This window comes from Diceros bicornis, chromosome 6 (genome assembly GCF_020826845.1).
Source record: "Diceros bicornis minor isolate mBicDic1 chromosome 6, mDicBic1.mat.cur, whole genome shotgun sequence".
NCBI lineage: Eukaryota > Metazoa > Chordata > Mammalia > Perissodactyla > Rhinocerotidae > Diceros > Diceros bicornis.
In genome coordinates this window covers 19,270,704-19,291,205 of record NC_080745.1, presented here as the reverse complement: position 1 = coordinate 19,291,205, position 20,502 = coordinate 19,270,704, and the positions used below count along the sequence as shown (strand labels likewise).

Here is a 20,502-nt window from a genome sequence, read left to right as displayed (position 1 = left end):
TTTAGATACCTAGTCATATTTTTATAAGTAGGTCATACTAGAGGGTTTAGAACCTAGTTATGTTATTGCATTTTAATGGTTCATGAGATAATTTTATTTAGTTCAATTCACAGTGAGGACAATTAGCACGGAGTTTTATTGCATTTGTTTCTAATGTGTGTTTTTTCCTTTTTTAAATTTTAGATCGTGTTGCCTCCTCACCTGGAGAGGATAAGAGAAAAACTGGCAGAGAATATCCATGAACTCTGGGTTATGAATAAAATTGAACTTGGCTGGCAGTATGGTCCGGTACATAACTTTGAAATTTATTTTCAGATTCTGTCAATACATGTTTCTGAAAACATAACTTTTTCTCACTCATCCTGCTATGTGGTGACATGAATCGATTACATTGATTTTTTTCCCCTACACATTAGTTTTTGTGCAGTTCTTTGCCAGAGGGAATGACAGTATTGGCAGGTTCATTGAAGGATAGCTTAGATGCCTGGACAGTGGAAAAGTTATCAATCTTTAGGCTTAAAGTTATATTTTTAAATCAATATTAACATATACAGACAATAGGCATTGATTTCTAAGCCACCTAGAAAAAAATCTCATTGAAATTGAAAGTGAAAACTGAAAATGGAAAGAAAGAGGTGAATTTACTTCCGCCACCCCCAGTGCTTCACTTCTCTTAGTCCCAATTGTACGTAGCAGTACAAGTCTTGTGAGCAAAGGTTCACAGTTGGTCTCACAAGTAGAAGACAGCCTGAGAAATAATAATTGAATATGTTTCCGAAGAATTTTTTTTTTTTTTTTTTTGTGAGGAGATCAGCCCTGTGCTAACATCCGCCAATCCTCCTCTTTTTTTGCTGAGGAAGACGGCCCTGGGCTAACATCTGTGCTCATCTTCCTCCACTTTATATGGGACGCCGCCACAGCATGGCTTGCCAAGCAGTGCGTCGGTGCGCGCCCGGGATCCGAACCAGCGAACCCCGGGCCGGCGCAGAGGAGCGCGCGCACTTAACCGCTTGCGCCACTGGGCCGGCCTCCCGAAGAATTATTTTTTAAAGATGTTACTTTATAGTTTGTCAATAAAATTTAGATTAAAAAAACCCGAAACAACTCCCTATGTAATCCCAGTGTATAGTATACCTGTTTTTAGCAGGACTGTGGCAATACTTTCACTTTCATAATATTATTAGTTAAATATCCCAAAGGTTGTAATACTTTCTTATATTTGACTGACTATAGAAATGAGTGTATTCACCCTGGTCATAGTCTCTTGCACTGAGCTTGGAATAAAGAACATTTATTATTAGTGTCAGCGGTAATACCATTGAGCTCTGTGTGCCTCCAGGGTAGAGATTAAGCACGTGGTCTGTTGCTATAGTGCTAGCATCTGGCACCTTTCCTGGTTCAGGGAATGTACTCAAATATCTGCTGATGGAATGAAACAGTTGTGTTCTCAGGACCCGTTCTGGGCTAGCGGAGCTCCAGGTATCATATCAGAAGGGCAGCAACTGGGGAGAGTCTCAAATGGACCCGTGAAGAGATTTCACATCGCTCGTTCATCTGATAATTGACCTTGTGTCCCACTTCTTTTACAAGGGCTTCCCTAGAACTCCTTTTGTTACCTGGAGGGCTGGCTGGATTTTCCAGGTTCTTGTTCGGCATCTCAAAGGAATTTGTGAGTGAACACAAGCAAGAAAGTTTTTTAGCAGGAGTTGATTAGCAAAGCAAAAGTATACTCCGAGAGAGGGAGCGGGCAGGCTCAAGGTGAGCGACCGCCCTGAGGTTTGAGTAAATTTCAGGGCATATTGGTGGTGCAGGGGTATAGGAGGGGATTGAAGGGGGTCTGTCCAATTGGCTTGTTGCCTCCTTCCTCACATCAGGCGGGGGAGTTTATTTCCTTGGATGGTCCCTATCGGAACTGTCATGGTATCCATCCCCCACAAGGGGGGTCAAAACTGCAATGTAAATTTATTATAATTTTGGTACACGGAGGGTAAGGTCAGGGCAGGGCGTTTGGGGGCTCTTTGTGCACATGTTCTGCCACCAGAGACGTTTAGTTTTCCACGGCTGGGACAGGTGTCAGGATTTGTGGGTTTCTCTGGCTCATAACTAGCCACCTGTCTGGCTACAAAATAAGACGTTGTGGGTGTTAGGTGTTAGGTGACCCTCCGAGGAGACTTCTTTTACTTGAATTGTCGGCTTTTATCCCTTCCCCTGCTCATGTCTGACTTACTACCTACCTACAACACTTTCAGATAAGTAGTGATGATACCTGACTTATGCTCTCTCGCTCTAGACTTGCGTGTCTCTGTTATCAGGTGAAGTCCATAGATTCTTTAACATTTTAAATGAAGTATTCAAATATATTCGGCTTGGGAGTAAACTGCCCAGTATGTTGAATAAGTTGAGTTTTTTGTTTATTTTTGTTTTTTGCAAAGAACTTATAGTTTCTTTGAATGTCTTTTGGATATATTTCACAGGAGCATCATGCAAGAGCTCTATTTTGTGGAATAACATCAGGCAGATCCATTCAGGCATTCACCTGTCCTTTAACATTTAGTATTTGCCTGGCCTTGTACTTGGTACTGGGGTCCCCAAAAGACCTTGAAAAGACCTTGACTTTTAGTCAGTTTGCCTTTTAGGAGCTTCCAGTTTAGCTGATTGATAGACATGCAAACAATTACAAGCTAAGTACTATGACAGAGGTGCTAGCAGAGTGAAGGAGGAATAATTAGGTCTCTCTTGGGAAATCAGGGAAAGCTTCCAGGAGGAGGTAAATATTCGATCTGAGGCCTGAAGGGCAAGTTACAAGTTGACTAGCAATCAGGGAGCAGGAGAGTATTCTAGGCAGGGGACCTGGCATGTGTAAATGCATGGAGGTGGAAGGAGCAGGGCGTTTGCAATGATCTTTCAGTAGCTCAGCATTGTCACAGTTTAAAGAACAAGGTGCTAGTGGTGCAGACGAGTAGAGGTGGGAAGTCTGGCCAGGTGAACAGGAAGCATGTCACAAAGGGCTTTTGGCAGAATATGATTTTATTCTGTACAGGGGTAAAGGGCATTGAAGAATGTTTAGGAGGGAGGTGGCATGCTTCAGTCTGTGCATTGGAACGGAGCTCTACTCTTAGTGTGGATGAGCAGTGAGCCTGGAGGCAGGAAGAAGGTCAGGGAGAAGACGCAGGTGACCCAGGTGAGAGGTGGTGGGTTTCACAACTGTGGGCCTGGCAGTAGGATGGAGAGACGTGAATGCTGGAGATGTTTTGGAATTAAAGTACGGGATGTGGGTAAGAGAGGGAAGGAAATCAGGGAAGATTTCTGGTTTTAGCTCTGACCCCCAAGGAGATGGAGGAGTCAGTTATTCTCTGGCGTAGAGAATAGAGGGGAAGCGGAAATTACATAAATGGAGAGTAGATTTCTTTAGGACTTGGACGTGTTCATTTTTACTTTTATGTTTAGAAGTCAGAGTTAAATTTTGTAACTCTAGATTTCATTTCCAGGGTTGTACATTTAGATAAGTATATATAAATATATGCTTTAGTATAAGTCCTGTTCATTTGTAATGATCATCAGAAAGAAAAGAATAAATATCTTAACTTGGTGACTCCTAAAGACTTAAAAAAATTTTTTTTGCCTGTGTTTGCATACTTTTTATGTGGCATTTATAAAAACCTGGTAATTATTCCCATGGAGTAATTTGTCCCCTGACAGCATATGGCTGTCATCTAGGTGCCACCATGGCAGTAATGCCTATGTAATTTACGTCTCTAAGAAGATAAAAAACCTAATTACTAATGCAAGGATATAGAACATCTTCCTCGTTAATTCATTCCTAAAATCTTGAATTTAGTTTAGTCTGATTGCTAATACACACTTTCAAGGATTAATATGAAAAACGCCTGTATTATGTTAACCCATTTTGTTAAGGTAGAAGAGTGATTTGTGAGAGCAGGAAGTAACTTACAGTGGGTGACATGAATGGCTGGAACCACCTCAAAGAGTTTACGTCAGGCAGTCAAGTTAATCGATGTCTCTAATCCATTTGGCTCTAAACACATGAAAATTACCACACATTGAAACTAAGTCGTTGCTACGCCATTCTTACATAGAATTCATTTCACTTTACAAAACCTGTGTTGAGTTCCTAGCACAGGCCAGGCATATTCTAGGTGCTGGGAAGACATCAAAGAACAAAAGAGACCAAGTCTGTTCCTTTGGTCTTACATTCGAGTGCAGTGAGACAGACAATAACAAAATGAGGCTCTAGTCTATTAGCTAGACTGTTACAGAAAAAAAAAAAAAGAAAAGAATAGTCTGGGTGGGGAGATTGCTGTGCTGGGAACGTAGGCAGGATAAACCTTATTGAGAAAGTAAGATTTAAGCAAATGCTGGAAGTTGCAGAGGGAGCGAGCATGTGAGTTTAGGGTAGAGCAGGCATGGAAGCCAGGGTCAGGAACTGTGCCAAACAGATGAGAACAGAGTCTCAGATAATGCCAACTTTTCCTACTGACCTCAAACCTTAACCATGCCTGGGAGATTACACAGGCAGCTTTGCTGGGGTGATGATCGGGGTTTTCCTTCTTGCTTTTCCCCTTCACTTTCCACGGCACAACTGGATTACCATTGCTGGTGTCTGACACTGGAGACTGTTATATGCTGATTTCCTGTCCTGTTTCAGGTTAGAGATGACAATAAGAGACAACATCCGTGTCTGGTGGAGTTCTCCAAGCTGCCTGAGCAGGAACGCAATTACAACTTACAGATGTCGCTTGAGACCCTGAAGTGAGTTTCTTAACTTTTCCTGTTTTCCCATCTGCCTTTCCTGAAAGAAGCAAAGTACTGATATACTCCGATTCAGCTGTGATTTTAATTCCAGTTAGAACTTTTCATAATGCACAGGAAGATTGAATTAATATTTGTTGGGAATTAGACTTTGACCGTGTTATTTTCTATCTTTATATAAGTGTTTCCCAAGGAGTCTTCTACAGATGTTCATGGGTATTATAGAATACGAGGGTTCTGTGATCCAATACAGTGCTACTCAGTGCGGGCCGTGGGCCATGGACCAGGTCAGTCACAAATTGCTACTAATTTGTGACAAGATAAGATATTAAGAACAAGTGCTTAGAAACTTTTATACCAATTTAAGAGAACAACCTTATGTCTATTGAATCTAAATTTATAAAATGTAGGCTTGTATTTTATATGTCATTTTGAAAATTTAATTTCCTCTAACAATTTTTATTGTATTTTATCAGAGAATCAAAACACCATGGACTGGAAATTAAAAGAAAACTGGTCCTTCACCACAGAGATTTTGAGAAGCACTGATCTAATATATTTAAGAGATGCCGAGTTACAGTAATCAAATAAGTTTTTGTTTTTGTTGATGAACTTTTCAGTACTGTGAATCTCTAAAATGGGATGGAATCCATTTATGATAGTTCCCAAACTTATTTAACCATAGGATCCTTTGTTTCAGAGAGTATCTCGGGACCATTTGTCTGAGGAACACACTTTGAGAAAAGCCACTGTAGAGTATTTGTACGTCATCTTGTAAAGGCAGATTTGCTCTTCAGTGGCTGTGCCAACTGTTCTCATGAAATTTGCCACTTACCATTGCAGGTGAAAGAATGAGGTGGTATAAAGTAAAGTAAGGGAAATAATTTCAAATTTTAATATAGAAAAGTTCATGGGGCCAGCCCTGTTGTGTAGCAGTTGAGTGCGCGCGCTCCACTGCTGGCGACCCGGGTTCAGATCCCGGGCGCGCACCAATGCACCGCTTGTCAGGCCATGCTATGGCAGCGTCCCACATAAAGTGGAGGAAGATCAGCACAGATGTTAGCTCAGGGCCAGTCTTCCTCAGCAAAAAGAGGAGGATTGGCCTGGATGTTAGCTCAGGGCTGATCTTCCTCATAAAAAAAAAAAAAGTTCAGAAAATATTTTTGAAAAGACTGTAACTTTTCTTTTGTTGTTTTTCCATCCTTGATGGCCTATAGAACTGGATTTGTTCAAATAGGTCACTCATCCTAATACATATATTAAGTATGAAACAATACTTTTGCCCTTTTTGTTTCTGTTTTGTTAAGAGTAACGAGTTATGGGGCCGGCCCGGTGGCACAAGCGGTTGGGTGCGTGCGCTCCGCTGCGGCGGCCCGGGGTTCGCTGGTTCGGATCCCGGGCGCGCACCGACGCACTGCTTTGGCAAGCCATGCTGTGGCGGCGTCCCATATAAAGTGGAGGAGGATGGGCACGGATGTTAGCCCAGGGCTGTCTTCCTCGGCAAAAAAAAAAAAGAGGAGGATTGGCGGATGTTAGCACAGGGCTGATCTCCTCCCAAAAAAAAAAAAAAAAAAAAAAAGAGTAACGAGTTATTTCCATTGAAGCTCTTTTACCCAGGACCCAGAATATAAACTTAAACACTGTTTCAAATTCTAGGATTTGGGTTCAGGTCTATTTCGTCAAAGATATGATAGTAATTATCATTAATAATAAATTATTAATAAATAAATAAATAAGAAATAAATAAGTTGGGCATGGAATGAGTTTAGGTTCTACTAGTAACTTAAAAGGAAAAAGAGTATATACAAATCAAGTAAATTGAGACTCTCCTAAAGGTAAAAAATGATAAAGCTTGCCTGGAATAAGGAACGCACACTGCGTCATCGTGAGCTGTGTACCTCGGATCCAGGTTCTCCTGTCTTCCTTTGTGGTCCTGATGTGAGGCTTACACATTGCTAAGAGTTTAGCTTAGCAATTCACAGCAGCTCATCATTTGCCCATCTTTTACAACAAAATATTTTATTGAAGGGTCATGGTCTAAGATAATTTAGTTAAATTTGCAGTACATTCCCCATAATTTTAGAGACTGACAGCTAAGCCAGCTATTGCAAAGAGCAAATCCTGGCAAGCGCTGAAGTGTAGAAATCTCCGTATTTGCTTTCAGTATGTTGAGCCTTTGACTGCTGCGTGTAATCTCCTCTCATTCCCAACGTCTCACTCCTAACAGCGGCTGGCGGCTGGTTTGATTGATCATCAGACGCCTGTCCCATGGTGCTGTTGCCTATGGTGAATGATAACAACCCTTTCCATGTGCTAATTCTTAATATTTTATGGTTTTATGATGTACTGATTGCACGTATTTCTTTAAAATTTAAATTAGGGCAAAAAGAGCCCCTACTTCTCCAAAAGTCGCACTATGCCCAATTCCAGTCGTTTAGAGAAGGCACAGCCCTTTCTTTCTGTATTTCCTTTATTCACTTGTCTAGTTGGCAGACTCCAGGGCAGAGCAGGTGAGCACACAGGCTCTGGAGATGGATGGTCTGGATTCAAGGACTTGCTTCCTCCTCCAAAAGGAATCTTAGATTTTTTAAACCTTAGATTTTCTTCCATCACTAAAATGGGGATCATGGTGCCTCTACTTCATGGAATTGTTGTGGAAACTAAATGATATAATATTGAGAAAGCCTTTAGCACTACATGTCTGAGAGCCGAAGCACTCTATAAAAGTTAAGTTTAAAATATATATATATATATATATATATATCATGTAAGAGATGAACAACTTTAGTCAGTTAAGTCCTGAGGAGTGTCAAATAACAAATAAGCAAAAGATTGTTTCAGAATATCCCTTATTTTGGGTAAAGGGGTGATGTAATGTGAGTGTGAATTTTTGATACTCTTTCTGTGATTTTTTTTGTCATGCAGATTGTTCACAAAGACAACTTACTTTGGATTTGAATGGTCATCTGTATATTGTACAGACTCAAAATTCTGACACCATCTTTCATTACAGCACAGCTTATGACAGCATGCCTGTCAGCTGTCCTCCCAATTTAATCGGTGTTACTAAAGTTTTAGTTTCTGAGTTAGTTTTCAGTCCATACAATATTTTCCCAATTCCAGATCTTAATTTTTGAATAAATGACTCGTGTTTAGGAAATGAATGTTAAAATGATTTTTAATCAACACATAATGTACTTTCATAGAATCTCTCTTTGGAAGTTAACAAAAATATAGTGAGACGACAACAATATTTTTCTTCTGGTCAAGTAGTTTTTTCCTTAAAATTATTTTTAGGAAATGTGATGTGTTTATATACATATGTGGGGGAGGGGTGGGGAGGGATAGGGACACGGGACAGTGAAGAGAGCAATACGGAAGGGAGAAAAATGACTGTTCAGGGGAGAGGCACGATTTTTGTCTGAAAGTGCAGGTTTTCCTCCTGTCTCTGTACCTTCTTTTTTTCGGTCTCTTGCTGGCAACAATTTTCCCAATCTCTAAATGTTGTGATTCCTTATGTTCAATCTTGGGCCCTTTCTTCTCATTGTGCGAACTCTTGGGAGGTATTCTCATCACACTCGTAACTTAAATACCACACAGGTGCTTACAACTCCGCAAACGTACATCATCTCTCCCCTAGACATCTGCTCTGAGCAACGGACATGTGTATCCCATTCCTCAGCTGACATTTTCCCTGGATGCATCTGAGGCACCTTGACCTACAGCGTTACGTCCCCTGTGAATGATACCCTCATTCATCCTGCTGCTCAGGCCAGAAATCTGGGAATCATCCTTGACTCTTCCTTTTGTGTTATCCCTATATCCAGCCCATCACCAAATCCTCCCAAGTATATCTCCAATCTGTCCCCTTCCCCCATTTCCACAGTAGTCATCCTGGTCCAAGCCACCACCATCTGTCACCTTGACTACTTAGTAATCTTGTAACTGGTCCCCCCACTAGCCTTCTTCCAGTTCATTCTGTACACAGCAGCCAGAGTTTATGCACCCACACATACACATTCATACACATGTTGCTTAAAACTGTTCCGTGGCTTCCCATTGCACTTAAATAGAATCTGATATTCTCAAGAGTCTGTGGAAGTCCAGGATGATCTGATGCCTCCCATTTCTCAGCATGTCTTGCACTACTGCTGCCCTTGTTCACTATTTTCCAGCCCCCATGGTCTCTTCCCTTCAGTGGGTTAAACTATTTACTGCCTCACATATGCTGTTCCCTTGCCTGGAAAGTTCTTTGCCTTACTCTTAGATGGGCTCCCCACTATTCATCCCTCAGGTTTCCACTTAAATGTCACTTCCTCAAAGAGACCGTCCCCATCACTTTCTCCCTCTCTCTCATAACACCTTATAACATTTTTATAGCTCTCACTACAATTTTTAATATTACTTTCTGAGGTCATGTAATATTTGCCTTTCTTATTACACAGTAAGCTCCATGAAGGCAGACACCATGATTTTTTTTTTCTAATTCACCATCATATACCTAGTTCTAGCACAGTATCCAGCACATAGTATTTACTCTGATTCCAACTTGCTTGGATGTTGCAAATGTGCCTCATACTTTGTGACTTTTTTATCCCCTCCAATCTCAGGCTTTTTTCAGTGTTCTTTCTCTTATAGTGTCAAGTGCCCCCTATAACACAAACCAGATAGCTCAGAGTCATCCTTGACGCTTCTTTTTCCCTCACCCAGGCCTTTCTAATCATCTTTTAACCCATCTACTCCTTTCCTTTCTTCTATCACAATGATGTTATTACCATACCATCACCTCCAACACTCCAGCGCCCTGTACCACCCTAGCTAAACTACCATTATTCCTACCTGAAGCTATAATACCTCCCAACAGATCCGATTGAAATACACTCTAGCTCCTCCCTTAATCCATTCCGCACTTGGTAGCCAGCTGATCTTTTTCGAATATTTAGGTGACCATGTCATTCTTCCTACTTAAATTCTTTCTTTTTTTTTTTTTTTGTGAGGAAGATCAGCCCTGAGCTAACATCCATGCCAATCCTCCTCTTTTTGCTGAGGAAGACTGGCCCTGGGCTAACATCCGTGCCCATCTTCCTCCACTTTATATGGGACGCTGCCACAGCATGGCCTAACAAGCGGTGCATTGGTGTGGGCCCGGGGATCCGAACCCAGGCCACCAGCAGCGGAGTGCATGCATTTAACCGCTAGGCCACGGGGCCGGCCCTTAAATTCTTTTAATGGCTTTCCAGTGCTCTTAAGATCAAGATAGTGTCTTAATTTGCCTAAAGGTCCTACAAGATCAAGCTTCCACTCTGATCAGCATTATCATGTGGGAGGCTGCTCTTTTTTTCTTGCTTGCTGTCACTCTAGCCTTTGTTTTGCCCTCCTGTTTGCATATTCCTTTCTACCACAGGGCCTTCTATATGTCCTCTTCCTGGAATGCTGCCCTCCATGCCCTGTTCTCATCCTTTACATCTCAGGTTACTTCTTCTTAGGGAAACATTTTCTGAGCTCCTTGACTCAATAGGGCCTCCTTCTGTAGGCACTCATCCCTTCTCTATCTCTCAGCGTAGAAACTTCCAGGTATGTATAATCACATGATGTCCTCTCTACTCCACCAGACCCTAAGTTTCTTGAGGGCAGGCATCTCACTTAATTTTATTCACCATCTTTCAAACTTTACCTTGAGCTCAGTAAACATGTGTGGAATGAATGAAGGAGTGAATAAATGATAAAGCTCGGTCTCTAACCAGGCATTTGCACACCAATGCTTGTCATCTATTGGGTGCCTCATGTTGTCTCTGGGGCGTTGTCCCAGTCTGTCGACTCTTCTTTTCTATGGCCACATACTTTAAGTACTAAAATGCCACCTTAACCAATTCCTGCTGCTTAATCTAGGAGTCACTGTTTACCGAATGCATGTGCAAGTGACTGTGGAAGAGACAAGAATAAGACCGAGAGCCCACCCTCAGCTAATCCTCTTATACTTCCCTATTCTGTTCTTCTCTTCCATGGCTCAGAACATCTAGCCTCTGCACAGGAGTCTCAGTTCATATTTTGTAGTGTGTTCCTCGTTCCCCACCCTTCCGCAGCCTTTTTAAAATTTTAAACGAGTGAGTTCAACAGTGTTAAATCAAATAAAATGATTTTAATAAAGATAATATAGAGAACAAAGAGCTTTTATTCCAAGAGGTTGGTGTGGTTGATAACATTACTAAATAGATTTTTAAAATGATCTATGGCTCTCATTTAAGACCTCCTTAGATTAGGCATAGGGTTCTTAGATATAATACCAAAATCATTATCCATAAAAGAAAACAAAATCAATAAATTGGGCCTCATCAAAAGTAAAGCTTTTTGCACTACAAAAGAAACCATGAAGAAAATGAAGAGACAAGCCACAGACCGGGGGAAAATATTTATGAATTATGTAAGTTTATATCTGTAGGATTTATAGTCAATCAGAATATATAAAAAACTCTTACAGCTCAATAGTAAGAATAGATACAGCGTAATTAAAAAATGGACAAATCACTTGAGCATATATTTTACCAAAGTAGATATATGAATGGCTAATAAACACATTAAAAGATGCTCAACATCATTAGTCGTTAGGAAAATGCAAATTAAACCAAAATGAGATACCACTACACACAGTAGAATGGCTGTAATCAAAAAGATGACATACTAAGTATTGGTGGAGATGTAGAAAAACTGAAACCTACACGTGGTGGGAACGTGAAGTGGTCCTCCCATGTTGGAAAACAGTTTGGCAGTTTCTTAAGGCTAAGCATAAATTTACCATACAACCTAGCAATTCTACTCCTACTTTCTGCCTAAGAGAAATGAAAGCATATGTCCATGCAAATACCTGTGCATGAATGTTCACAGAAGCATTTTCATAGAAGCATGATACATAATAGCCAAAAACTGGAAACTGTGCAAATGTTCATCAACTAATGAATGGATAAACAAAATGTGATATAGCCACACAACGGGATACTATTCAGCAATAAAAGGAAATAAAACGGATACGCACTACAACATGGACAAGCCTAAAACACATAATGATAAGTCAAAGAAGCCTGACACAAAAGACTCCATGTTGTATGATCTATTTATATGAAAAGTCCAGAAAAAGCAAGCCCATAGGGACAGAAAGCAGATTAGCGGTTGCTTGGGGGTAGGAGTGAGGAATGACTGCAAATAGGCATGAGGGACCTGCGGGGGTGATGGAAATATTCTAAAACTAGATTGTAGTGATGGTCATGCAACTCTATAAATTTACTAAAATAATAATAAATAAACCTTTAAAAAACACATTTCCAAGCTGACGACGACTTACGTTATGCCATTCTGAGCATAACCTTCTGACTCCACATAAGTGTGATTCCCTCAGCATGGCATTCAAGGCCCTCACTTAATGTATTATTCAGGGTTCTCTATACATGATAATCAGAAGATTTCTTGGTGGGCATGCACTCAAAGGTTTAATTGCCTGAATTTAAGATAAATCCTAATATCATTGTCACCCTCGAGTTCCCTCAGAGCTGGGTTTGGTATCCTCCTTGATAATTGCATAGCCCTATACATATCTCATTGCACACAAGACACTGTATCATAATTAACTATTATCTGTGGTCCCCACTAGCTTCCAGGCTTACTCCCAGAACTCAGCACAGGGCCTGGCATACATTGGCATTCAACAGATATTTACTGAATGGATAAATGAATGAATGGAGAATGATGGCAAAAACTTCCTGTCCCCTGGACAGTGTTTGAATAAGTATAACCTGGATTTGTTCTGTGAGTCAATTTTCTATTCTTCAATTGCTGACCAATCTCATTTTAATTGGCACATTCTTTATTTAGGTAATTTTATAGCTTCAGTCAGTTCTTGCTCTATCCAGTTTTGCAGTTTAACACTGAAAGGGTAATTTTATGGGGTCATCTTAATTTTGCCATATGTAACCTAAAATTTAACTTGATAGCAGTGTGTGTATGTGTGTATATATATACATACTTGTATGTATATACACACATATAATATATCTCCAGATCTTCATTTTTAAAATTTTGTGGAGGATAAGTACAGATGGATTTTAAATCCTTGCTACACCCCCACTGGAGCTGACCAGACCTTAGAAATTCTGTAGTCCAAAAAGGATATGCTATTAGATCTTATTGTACTGAGATGGGAGAAAGCACTCATTGTCATGGGTACTCAAGGCCAGTTGTTCTGTGTAAGCCTGGAGGACTTGAAAGGGTAAGTTCTAAATGTGAATGGTAAGGATGTTTCTTGGGAAAATCAACAAAAGGTCATTCAGAGGAGGAAGTAATACAGGATGTCTAAAAAATGGGTAAACAGTTCCTGGCAAATTCGGACCCTGATATGTCATGTGAAAATGAGACTTTTCTAGACTAGAAAGTCCAGAAAAGGATTAAAAAAAATATATAGGAAATTTAATATATGATAAAGATGGCATATCAAATCAGTGGTAAAAGATAGATTATTCAGTAAATATTTTGTGGAGAACTGGGTATCCATCTTGAAATGAAATACAAAGTTAAATCCCTACTTTAAGCCATATAGTCTTCCCCGCCCCTAAAAAGCATGGACATTTTCCTTCAAATAACTTTACAAACGGGGAAACTCTTTCTAAGTACCACATAAAACCCAGAAGCCATAAAAAAGATGGAAAAGTTCAGCATTATAAAAACAAATTTAAAACTCTGCATAGAAAGAACACCATAAAGAAAGTAAAAAGACAACAAACTACAGAAAAATATTTGCAACTCATATCTCAGACATTTGAAGAGCTTCTAAAATGCAACAACAAAACCCAAATCTAATAGAAAAGTGAACAAAGAATATTTTCACAGGAAAAAAGTACGTGTATCTCTTCAGCATATGAAAAAGGTGCTCAAATGCACTTATATTAAGAAAAATGCAAATTAAAACTATAATGAGATATCTTTTAACCTGTTAATTGACAAAAGTCAGACAGATAACTTTGTGTTGGAGACGGTATGAGAAGCAGGCAATATCATATGTTGCTGGTGGGAATGTGAATTAATACCAACTCTATAGACATTTGCCAATATTTGTCAAACTCTAAAATGTACGTACCCTGTGACCCAGTAATTCTGTCTAGGAATTTATCCTACAGATGAAGGATATAGTACATGTATTAAATGTATGAGGTTATTCATTGCACCATTGTTTCTAACAACAAAAGACTGAACAGAGAATCGGGTAAAATTTTGACATTCAACTAATGGAACACTTCAGAGTTGTTGAAAATAAACCAGCTTTATATGAAGGACAGTATATCAAAGTTAAAGTCAAGATAGAAAATTGCAGAGAACTGTCTCTTGTATATACCCATTGTGTAAAAGAGAAACAAAACAATACACAGACACACACACACCTGTTTTAAAACATGCATAGACTCTAGCAGGACATTCAAGAATTGGTAGCAATCAGTGCCTTTAGGGAAAGAAAGAGGACTAGAGGGACACTTCCTTTTCAATATATTCCTTTTTTGTGCCATTTCAATTTTCAGTGTCTTACTCATTACTCAAAAGAAAATAATTTATAAATAAATGTTTTCCTTTTGCTTTAAAAACAAAAGGCTTCTGCTCTGCTTTCAAAGTGGACTGTTATACCTCATTCCCAACTGCTATTATGTTGGGTTCTTCTGGACATAGGGAAGGAACTGTTGCAGCTGATCTCTGGTTTTGTTTTCCAGGACTTTGTTGGCCTTAGGATGTCACGTGGGTATATCAGATGAACATGCGGAAGAAAAGGTGAAAAAAATGAAGCTACCCAAGAAGTAAGTTGAGTGTCTAAGCAATATCAAGTAGTCTGTGCATTGATTAGTGCACTCAAATAACTCTTGATGGAGACCTAGATGCCTTGCTTATTACACTTAAGCTATAAAATTCAGATTCAAAATGGAAACTTTCTATATTACACGAGGGGCTACATCAAGTCTGTGGTGCAACAAGAGTTTCTATCACATTGTCCAGAAAGGAAACAAAGCTCAGAAAATCTTTGGGAGTATGCTATAAAAAGTGTGTTATTTTCCCTGTGTATATGTGTGTGTGTGTGTGTGTGAACACACATGTGCCCATATTCCTAACTGATACGTATGGCTTCCCACTTTCCGGCAAAAAAACTTATAATTTTACTTGCTTTTAAGAGAAAATATTTTAGGAGTAATTATGAAGTCGGTATCATTATCCCCATTTTAAAATGAGAAAACTGAGGCAATTAATGCTATAGTGGTGAGTTTGCTTGCTGTGCTACCACCTCTGTCTGTGATCCTGTTTAACTTAAAACCTCCACTTTCTCATGTCTTCACAGGTATTGATAATCTCTGCTTCATAGGGAAGTTTTAGATTTTAAATGAGCAAGTGCTCAAGAAATGATAGCTATTTCATGTTGTTATTTTTTCTTCATTTATTTTAATTTAAGTCTTCAAGCCACTTTTCTGAGGCCCATGCATGATAAATAGCAGACCTGGAAAGGTGTTAAGTAATATCATGGAGATAAAAACAAAATAGCCACCCTGTAATCTCCATCTGTCACCCCAAGCCTCAGGTTACCCCAGATAAACATAAAATCAAAATAGAAATCGTGTGCTTGCTGTCAAAATGCAAATTCAAGGTAGTCTTCTAGTTCAACACACAGTTTTATTCAGGTGCTCCATTAATTTAAATTAAAAAATTAATAAAAAATGGTATTGTCACCCTACACATTTTTAGGTTCTGAATTTTTTTTAAGTTTAAATAGTTCCAAAGGATGCTATTTTATGGCATATTTCACATATTTACATTTTTAAATGATACTTTTATGTCAATTCTTAGTGTATCTAATAAAAGCAGATCCACAATGATTATATGTGTACAATCATCTATTTAAAACCTACATAGAAGTGTTGTTGATAATAGGGAATTTTATATCATTTTGTTTTTCTTTTTGAATTGTATTTCTAATCCATTTTACATATACAATATTACCCTTTTAAAATATATTTTATTGTTCACTCTATTATTCTTTATAAACAAATGTGTAGCTAAATTGAATTTTTTATTTTTTTTTTCTATAATCATAGTGACTAAGTATTAAGATTTTTCTTCGGAGTTATGATAATTACTTTTGGTATAAAAGTGTTCAAAACAACAAATTTTTGGTAAAAATCAATATAAAATATAAAATTTTACTGAAAATAGCTCATAATGAAATGGATTCAGCTATTTTTTCGATTATATTGTATATCTGTGTATAAATATTATTTATTGCTATAAAGAGACAAGTTGCAGGGTCAGTTGCGTATTTTGTTCACATAAATAAATAATTTTATTATTAAAAAAACCATTCAGTTCAGTGAACCAAAACTTCGTAGTTGTTCATCATCAAAAAACGTGTTCAATGATCTATCATGTGACAACTAATCATGTCCTTGTTCAGTTTTTTAAAAGCAAAAAATTGGAAACTACCTTACTTGCAAAAGAATTCATTATCTTCTCATTTAAGTCACTCAGTTTTTTGGAAAGTACATCATAAAGGCATTATTAAGACTAAAAACACCAGCACCAACAAAACTAGTTATATCTGTTACTCTTTCAGTAACAGAGATACCTTACTTAACCTGATGTACACAAGGATAAGGAGATGGAAATGTAATTGCAAATTACCTTTGCTAGCATAGTATGTTTAATAAATTATTTTTGTCATGTGCTATATAAGTGTGTATCTCGTCAAAACCTCAGGGCAAAGTAGTCAGCCTGAAAAAGCTACATACTGTATGATTCCAACTATATGACATTCTGGAAAAGGCAACGCTATGGAGACAGGAAAAATGTCATTGGTTGCCAGGGTTTAGGGGGAAGAGAGGGATGAAAGCGTGGAGAACAGGATTTTTAGAGCAGTGAAAATACTCTGTGTGACACTATAATGGTGGCTACGTGTCACTATACATTTGTCCAAACCCATAGAATGTACAACACCAACACCAAGAGTGAACCCTAATGTAAACTGTGGGCTTTGGATGATAATGATATGTCAATATAGGTTCATCAATTGTAACAAATGTACCACTGTGCTGGGGAATGTTAATAATGGGGGAGGCTGGGTGTGTGGGGTGGGGGGCGGGTGGAGGTCACAGGGTATATGAAATTTCCCTGTACCTTCTTCTTGCTTTTGCTGTGAACCTAAAATTGCTCTAAAAATTAATCTTAAAAACAAAACAAAACAAAAAACTTTAGTCAGAATTTAGCTTATAATTAAATAAGCTAATTTATGGAATTTATCTGCTATAAAACCTAGTTCGTAAAGCCAGTTTTCACTTGTCAAAAAAATCAGTTTAAACAATTATGTTTTGTCAGAAAAAATCTGGCTTTTTATATCTGTTGAAACAAATGGGTTAATATATGTCCTTATGATAACTATCTCAATTCTGATCGCTTAATCTAAGATAGATAGATAGATAGATAGATAGATAGATAGATAGATAGGGCATAGGGTTTGTAATAAGTTAGTCTCATTGAGCAATTAGGGTCTTCTGCCTTCATTATTCTTTTTACTGATGCTTTTTGTTTGTGTTGCTCTCAGTAGCTATGCATTATTTGAGAATAGATGGGGAAATGGAAAAGGTGAGGTCATTAAATGAAAAGTGTACTCACACCTGCTGACAGACTATACTATATCAAAATTTGCCGTGAGATACCATTTTATTCTTACTCTATTGGCAAAAATTAAGGAATTTGATAATAATAAGTATTGATATGGGTGCAGATCATCCCAAGCTTAAAAGGTTGGTGTGTTTTTACAACCATTTTTAAAGTAGTTTGGCATCATTGTGTAAAATTAAACATTTGCACACCTTGTTACTCAGCAGTTTCACTAGAGATATTCCCTAGAGAAAGTCCACACCAAGAAACATGAAAGCTATTGTTCATAGCAATATTATTTGTAATAGCATAAAATAAGGGAGAGATAAGAAAGAGTGGGAGGAATATTATTCAGTAGGAAGAAGGATTAAGTTGGATATAATCACATACTAAAATGAATGAATTATAGTTATAAATGATGACATAGATGAACCTAAAAAATAATGTCAAGGATGGATAAAAACACATCCCACAAGGTTATGTAAAGTATAGCACTATTTTTTGAGGATCAAAAACAAGTAAAACTAGGGGCCGGCCCAGTGGCGCAAGCAGTTAAGTGCTCCTGCTCCACTGCGGCGCCCCAGGGTTCGCCGGTTCGGATCCTGGGTGCGCACCGACGCACCGCTTGGCAAGCCATGCTGGGGCGGCATCCCATATAAAGTGGAGGAAGATGGGCATAGATGTTAGCCCACAGCCAGTCTTCCTCAGCAAAAAAGAGGAGGATTGGCAGATGTTATCTCAGGGCCGATCTTCCTCACAAAAAAAAAAGTAAAACTAAAAAAAAAATAAATATATATATATATACACACACATATAAAAATATATATATATACACATATATATATTTAGTGCTATATGCTTATTTGATAAGACTTTTTTTTTAAAGCAGTAGAATCATAATTCTAGATAGTAACTGTCTTTGGGATGGAGTATAGTCAAGGGTACAGGATGGAGAGGAGCACCCACATAGATACAATGGTGTTAGTAATGTTCTAATTCTTAATGTGCTGGTGGATTAATGGAGTTCATTTTATTATAATGTTTTAAAGCATATTCTTTTGAATTAAAAATAGTTATTTTTAAAAACAAAAAATATCATGATAGATATATATCATTAATCACAACAAATGTAAATGGATTAAATTCTGCAGGTGAGGTACAGAGATTGTCAGATTGGATTAAAAAAGATAATTCATGTTCTACACATGTCACAAAAATAAAACCCAGCTATAGGAGACACATCAAGTAATCCAGAATATAGAAATGTTGAAAAAAATGAGAACATGATATACCAATCAATATTACTCAAAAAGAAACTGGTGCAGATTCCTTTTTATCAGTTGTCCTATGTAAGACAAAATAACTGAAAGCAAAATTAAGAAAAGGTCACTGTATAAGGATCAAGAAAACAAGCATTATGCTATAAATACTCATTTATGCACCAAATAAAACAGCTTCAAAAAGTAAAATATTAATCGATTTTCAAAAATAAGTAGACCAATGTACAATCATAGCGATAATACAACTCTCAGAAACTGATATGTATAACAGACAAATATTAACAAAGATTAATAAACATTTAAGTGCATACAAATTGAAAGCTAGACATATATAGAACACTGCACACATGGAACTTTTATAAAATTTAACATCCTTTAGTACATGAGGACACTGATATCATAAAGCTCATATTCACTGAATCACAAAGAGTAACAGCAGCAGAGCCAAAAAGTCATATAAAGCCATGACATATTTAGAAATTCTATGGGCTGGCCCCGTGGCTTAGTGGTTAAGTGCGTGTGCTCTGCTGCTGGTGGCCCGGGTTCGGATCCCGGGCGCGCACCGATGCACTGCTTCTCCGGCCATGCTGAGGCTGTGTCCCACATACAGCAACTAGAAGGACGTGCAGCTATGACATACAACTATCTACTGGGGCTTTGGGGGAAAAGAAAATAAATAAAATTATAAAAAAAAAAAGAAATTTTAAAACATAGTTCTAAATAGCTTATGGATCAAACATATCATCATGGAAATTTAAAAACACAAGAATGGAAAAGAAAAACACTTCATATCAAAACATATGGATTGCATACATAAAGCAATACTTGGAGAAAGCATGTTTTAAGAGCTTTATCAGCGAGGAAAAAAAAACCTCTGAAAAGATTGATAAAGGACAAAAGAATTATTTCTTTTAGCAATTCTAGGGATATTTTCAGAAGAGATAGCAAAATGTAATAAATTTATGCCAAAATTTTCTAAAGTTAAATGATATGGACAATTATGTAGAATAACATCAAAACTGACCCAAGAGGAAAGAAAAATGTTAATAGAGATATAACTACTAAAGGAATTGAATTAATAGTTTAAAATCTACACACATACACACACACACAGACACACACACACACACACAGACTCTCAGCAAGCAATAATCTCCGAGGAGATTTTTAACCTGACAAAATGCCAACAGCAACCAATAATCTATAAGGTAAAATCCAAAAGTTTTCCCATTAAGATTCTGGAAAGAGGCATTGTAAGCCACTATTACCTAATGTATTCAACATAGCCAATGCAATGAGACATGAAAAAAGTATGAGTATTGAAAAGAAAACAGTCATCAATAGTAGGTAATATTATTACATAGAAAATTCAGGAGAATCTACAGAATTATTTGTTTACAATAAGTTCAGCAATATTACTAGGTCAATATCTTTGAAAATACCATTTAGATAGCATTTATAAATGCAAAGTAAAAAAAAAAAAAAAAAAAGAAATCCCTAATCCCCAAGACAGTTGAGAAACATAGAAATAAATCTAACAAAGGAGGCACAAGACCTCTGTGGACAAAATGTTTAACTCTGGTTTAAAGAATATCTAAATAAATAGAGATAGATCATGTTCATGGATGATAAGACAAATAAATCAGTTCTCCCCCAGTTAAAGTCAATACTATTCTAGTCATTCCACCACCAGAGGTTTTCAAACAGTTTGATAAACTAATTCTAAAATGTATATGGAATTGCAAAGGCCCAAGAATAGGCAGAAGTCTTTTACAAATGAAGA

At 37.8% G+C, this 20,502-nt stretch overlaps 1 protein-coding gene across 1 annotated transcript in view; it reads left to right on the top strand.

The window, feature by feature from the left end:
* Window positions 1-20,502, top strand: part of RYR2 (ryanodine receptor 2) — a 683,573-nt gene that overhangs the window by 393,124 nt on the left and 269,947 nt on the right. Inside the window, exons 22-24 of the mRNA XM_058542954.1 lie at window positions 184-288; window positions 4,667-4,770; window positions 14,514-14,597. Coding sequence (XP_058398937.1) covers window positions 184-288; window positions 4,667-4,770; window positions 14,514-14,597 — 293 coding nt within the window. The remainder of the gene's footprint in view (window positions 1-183; window positions 289-4,666; window positions 4,771-14,513; window positions 14,598-20,502) is intronic.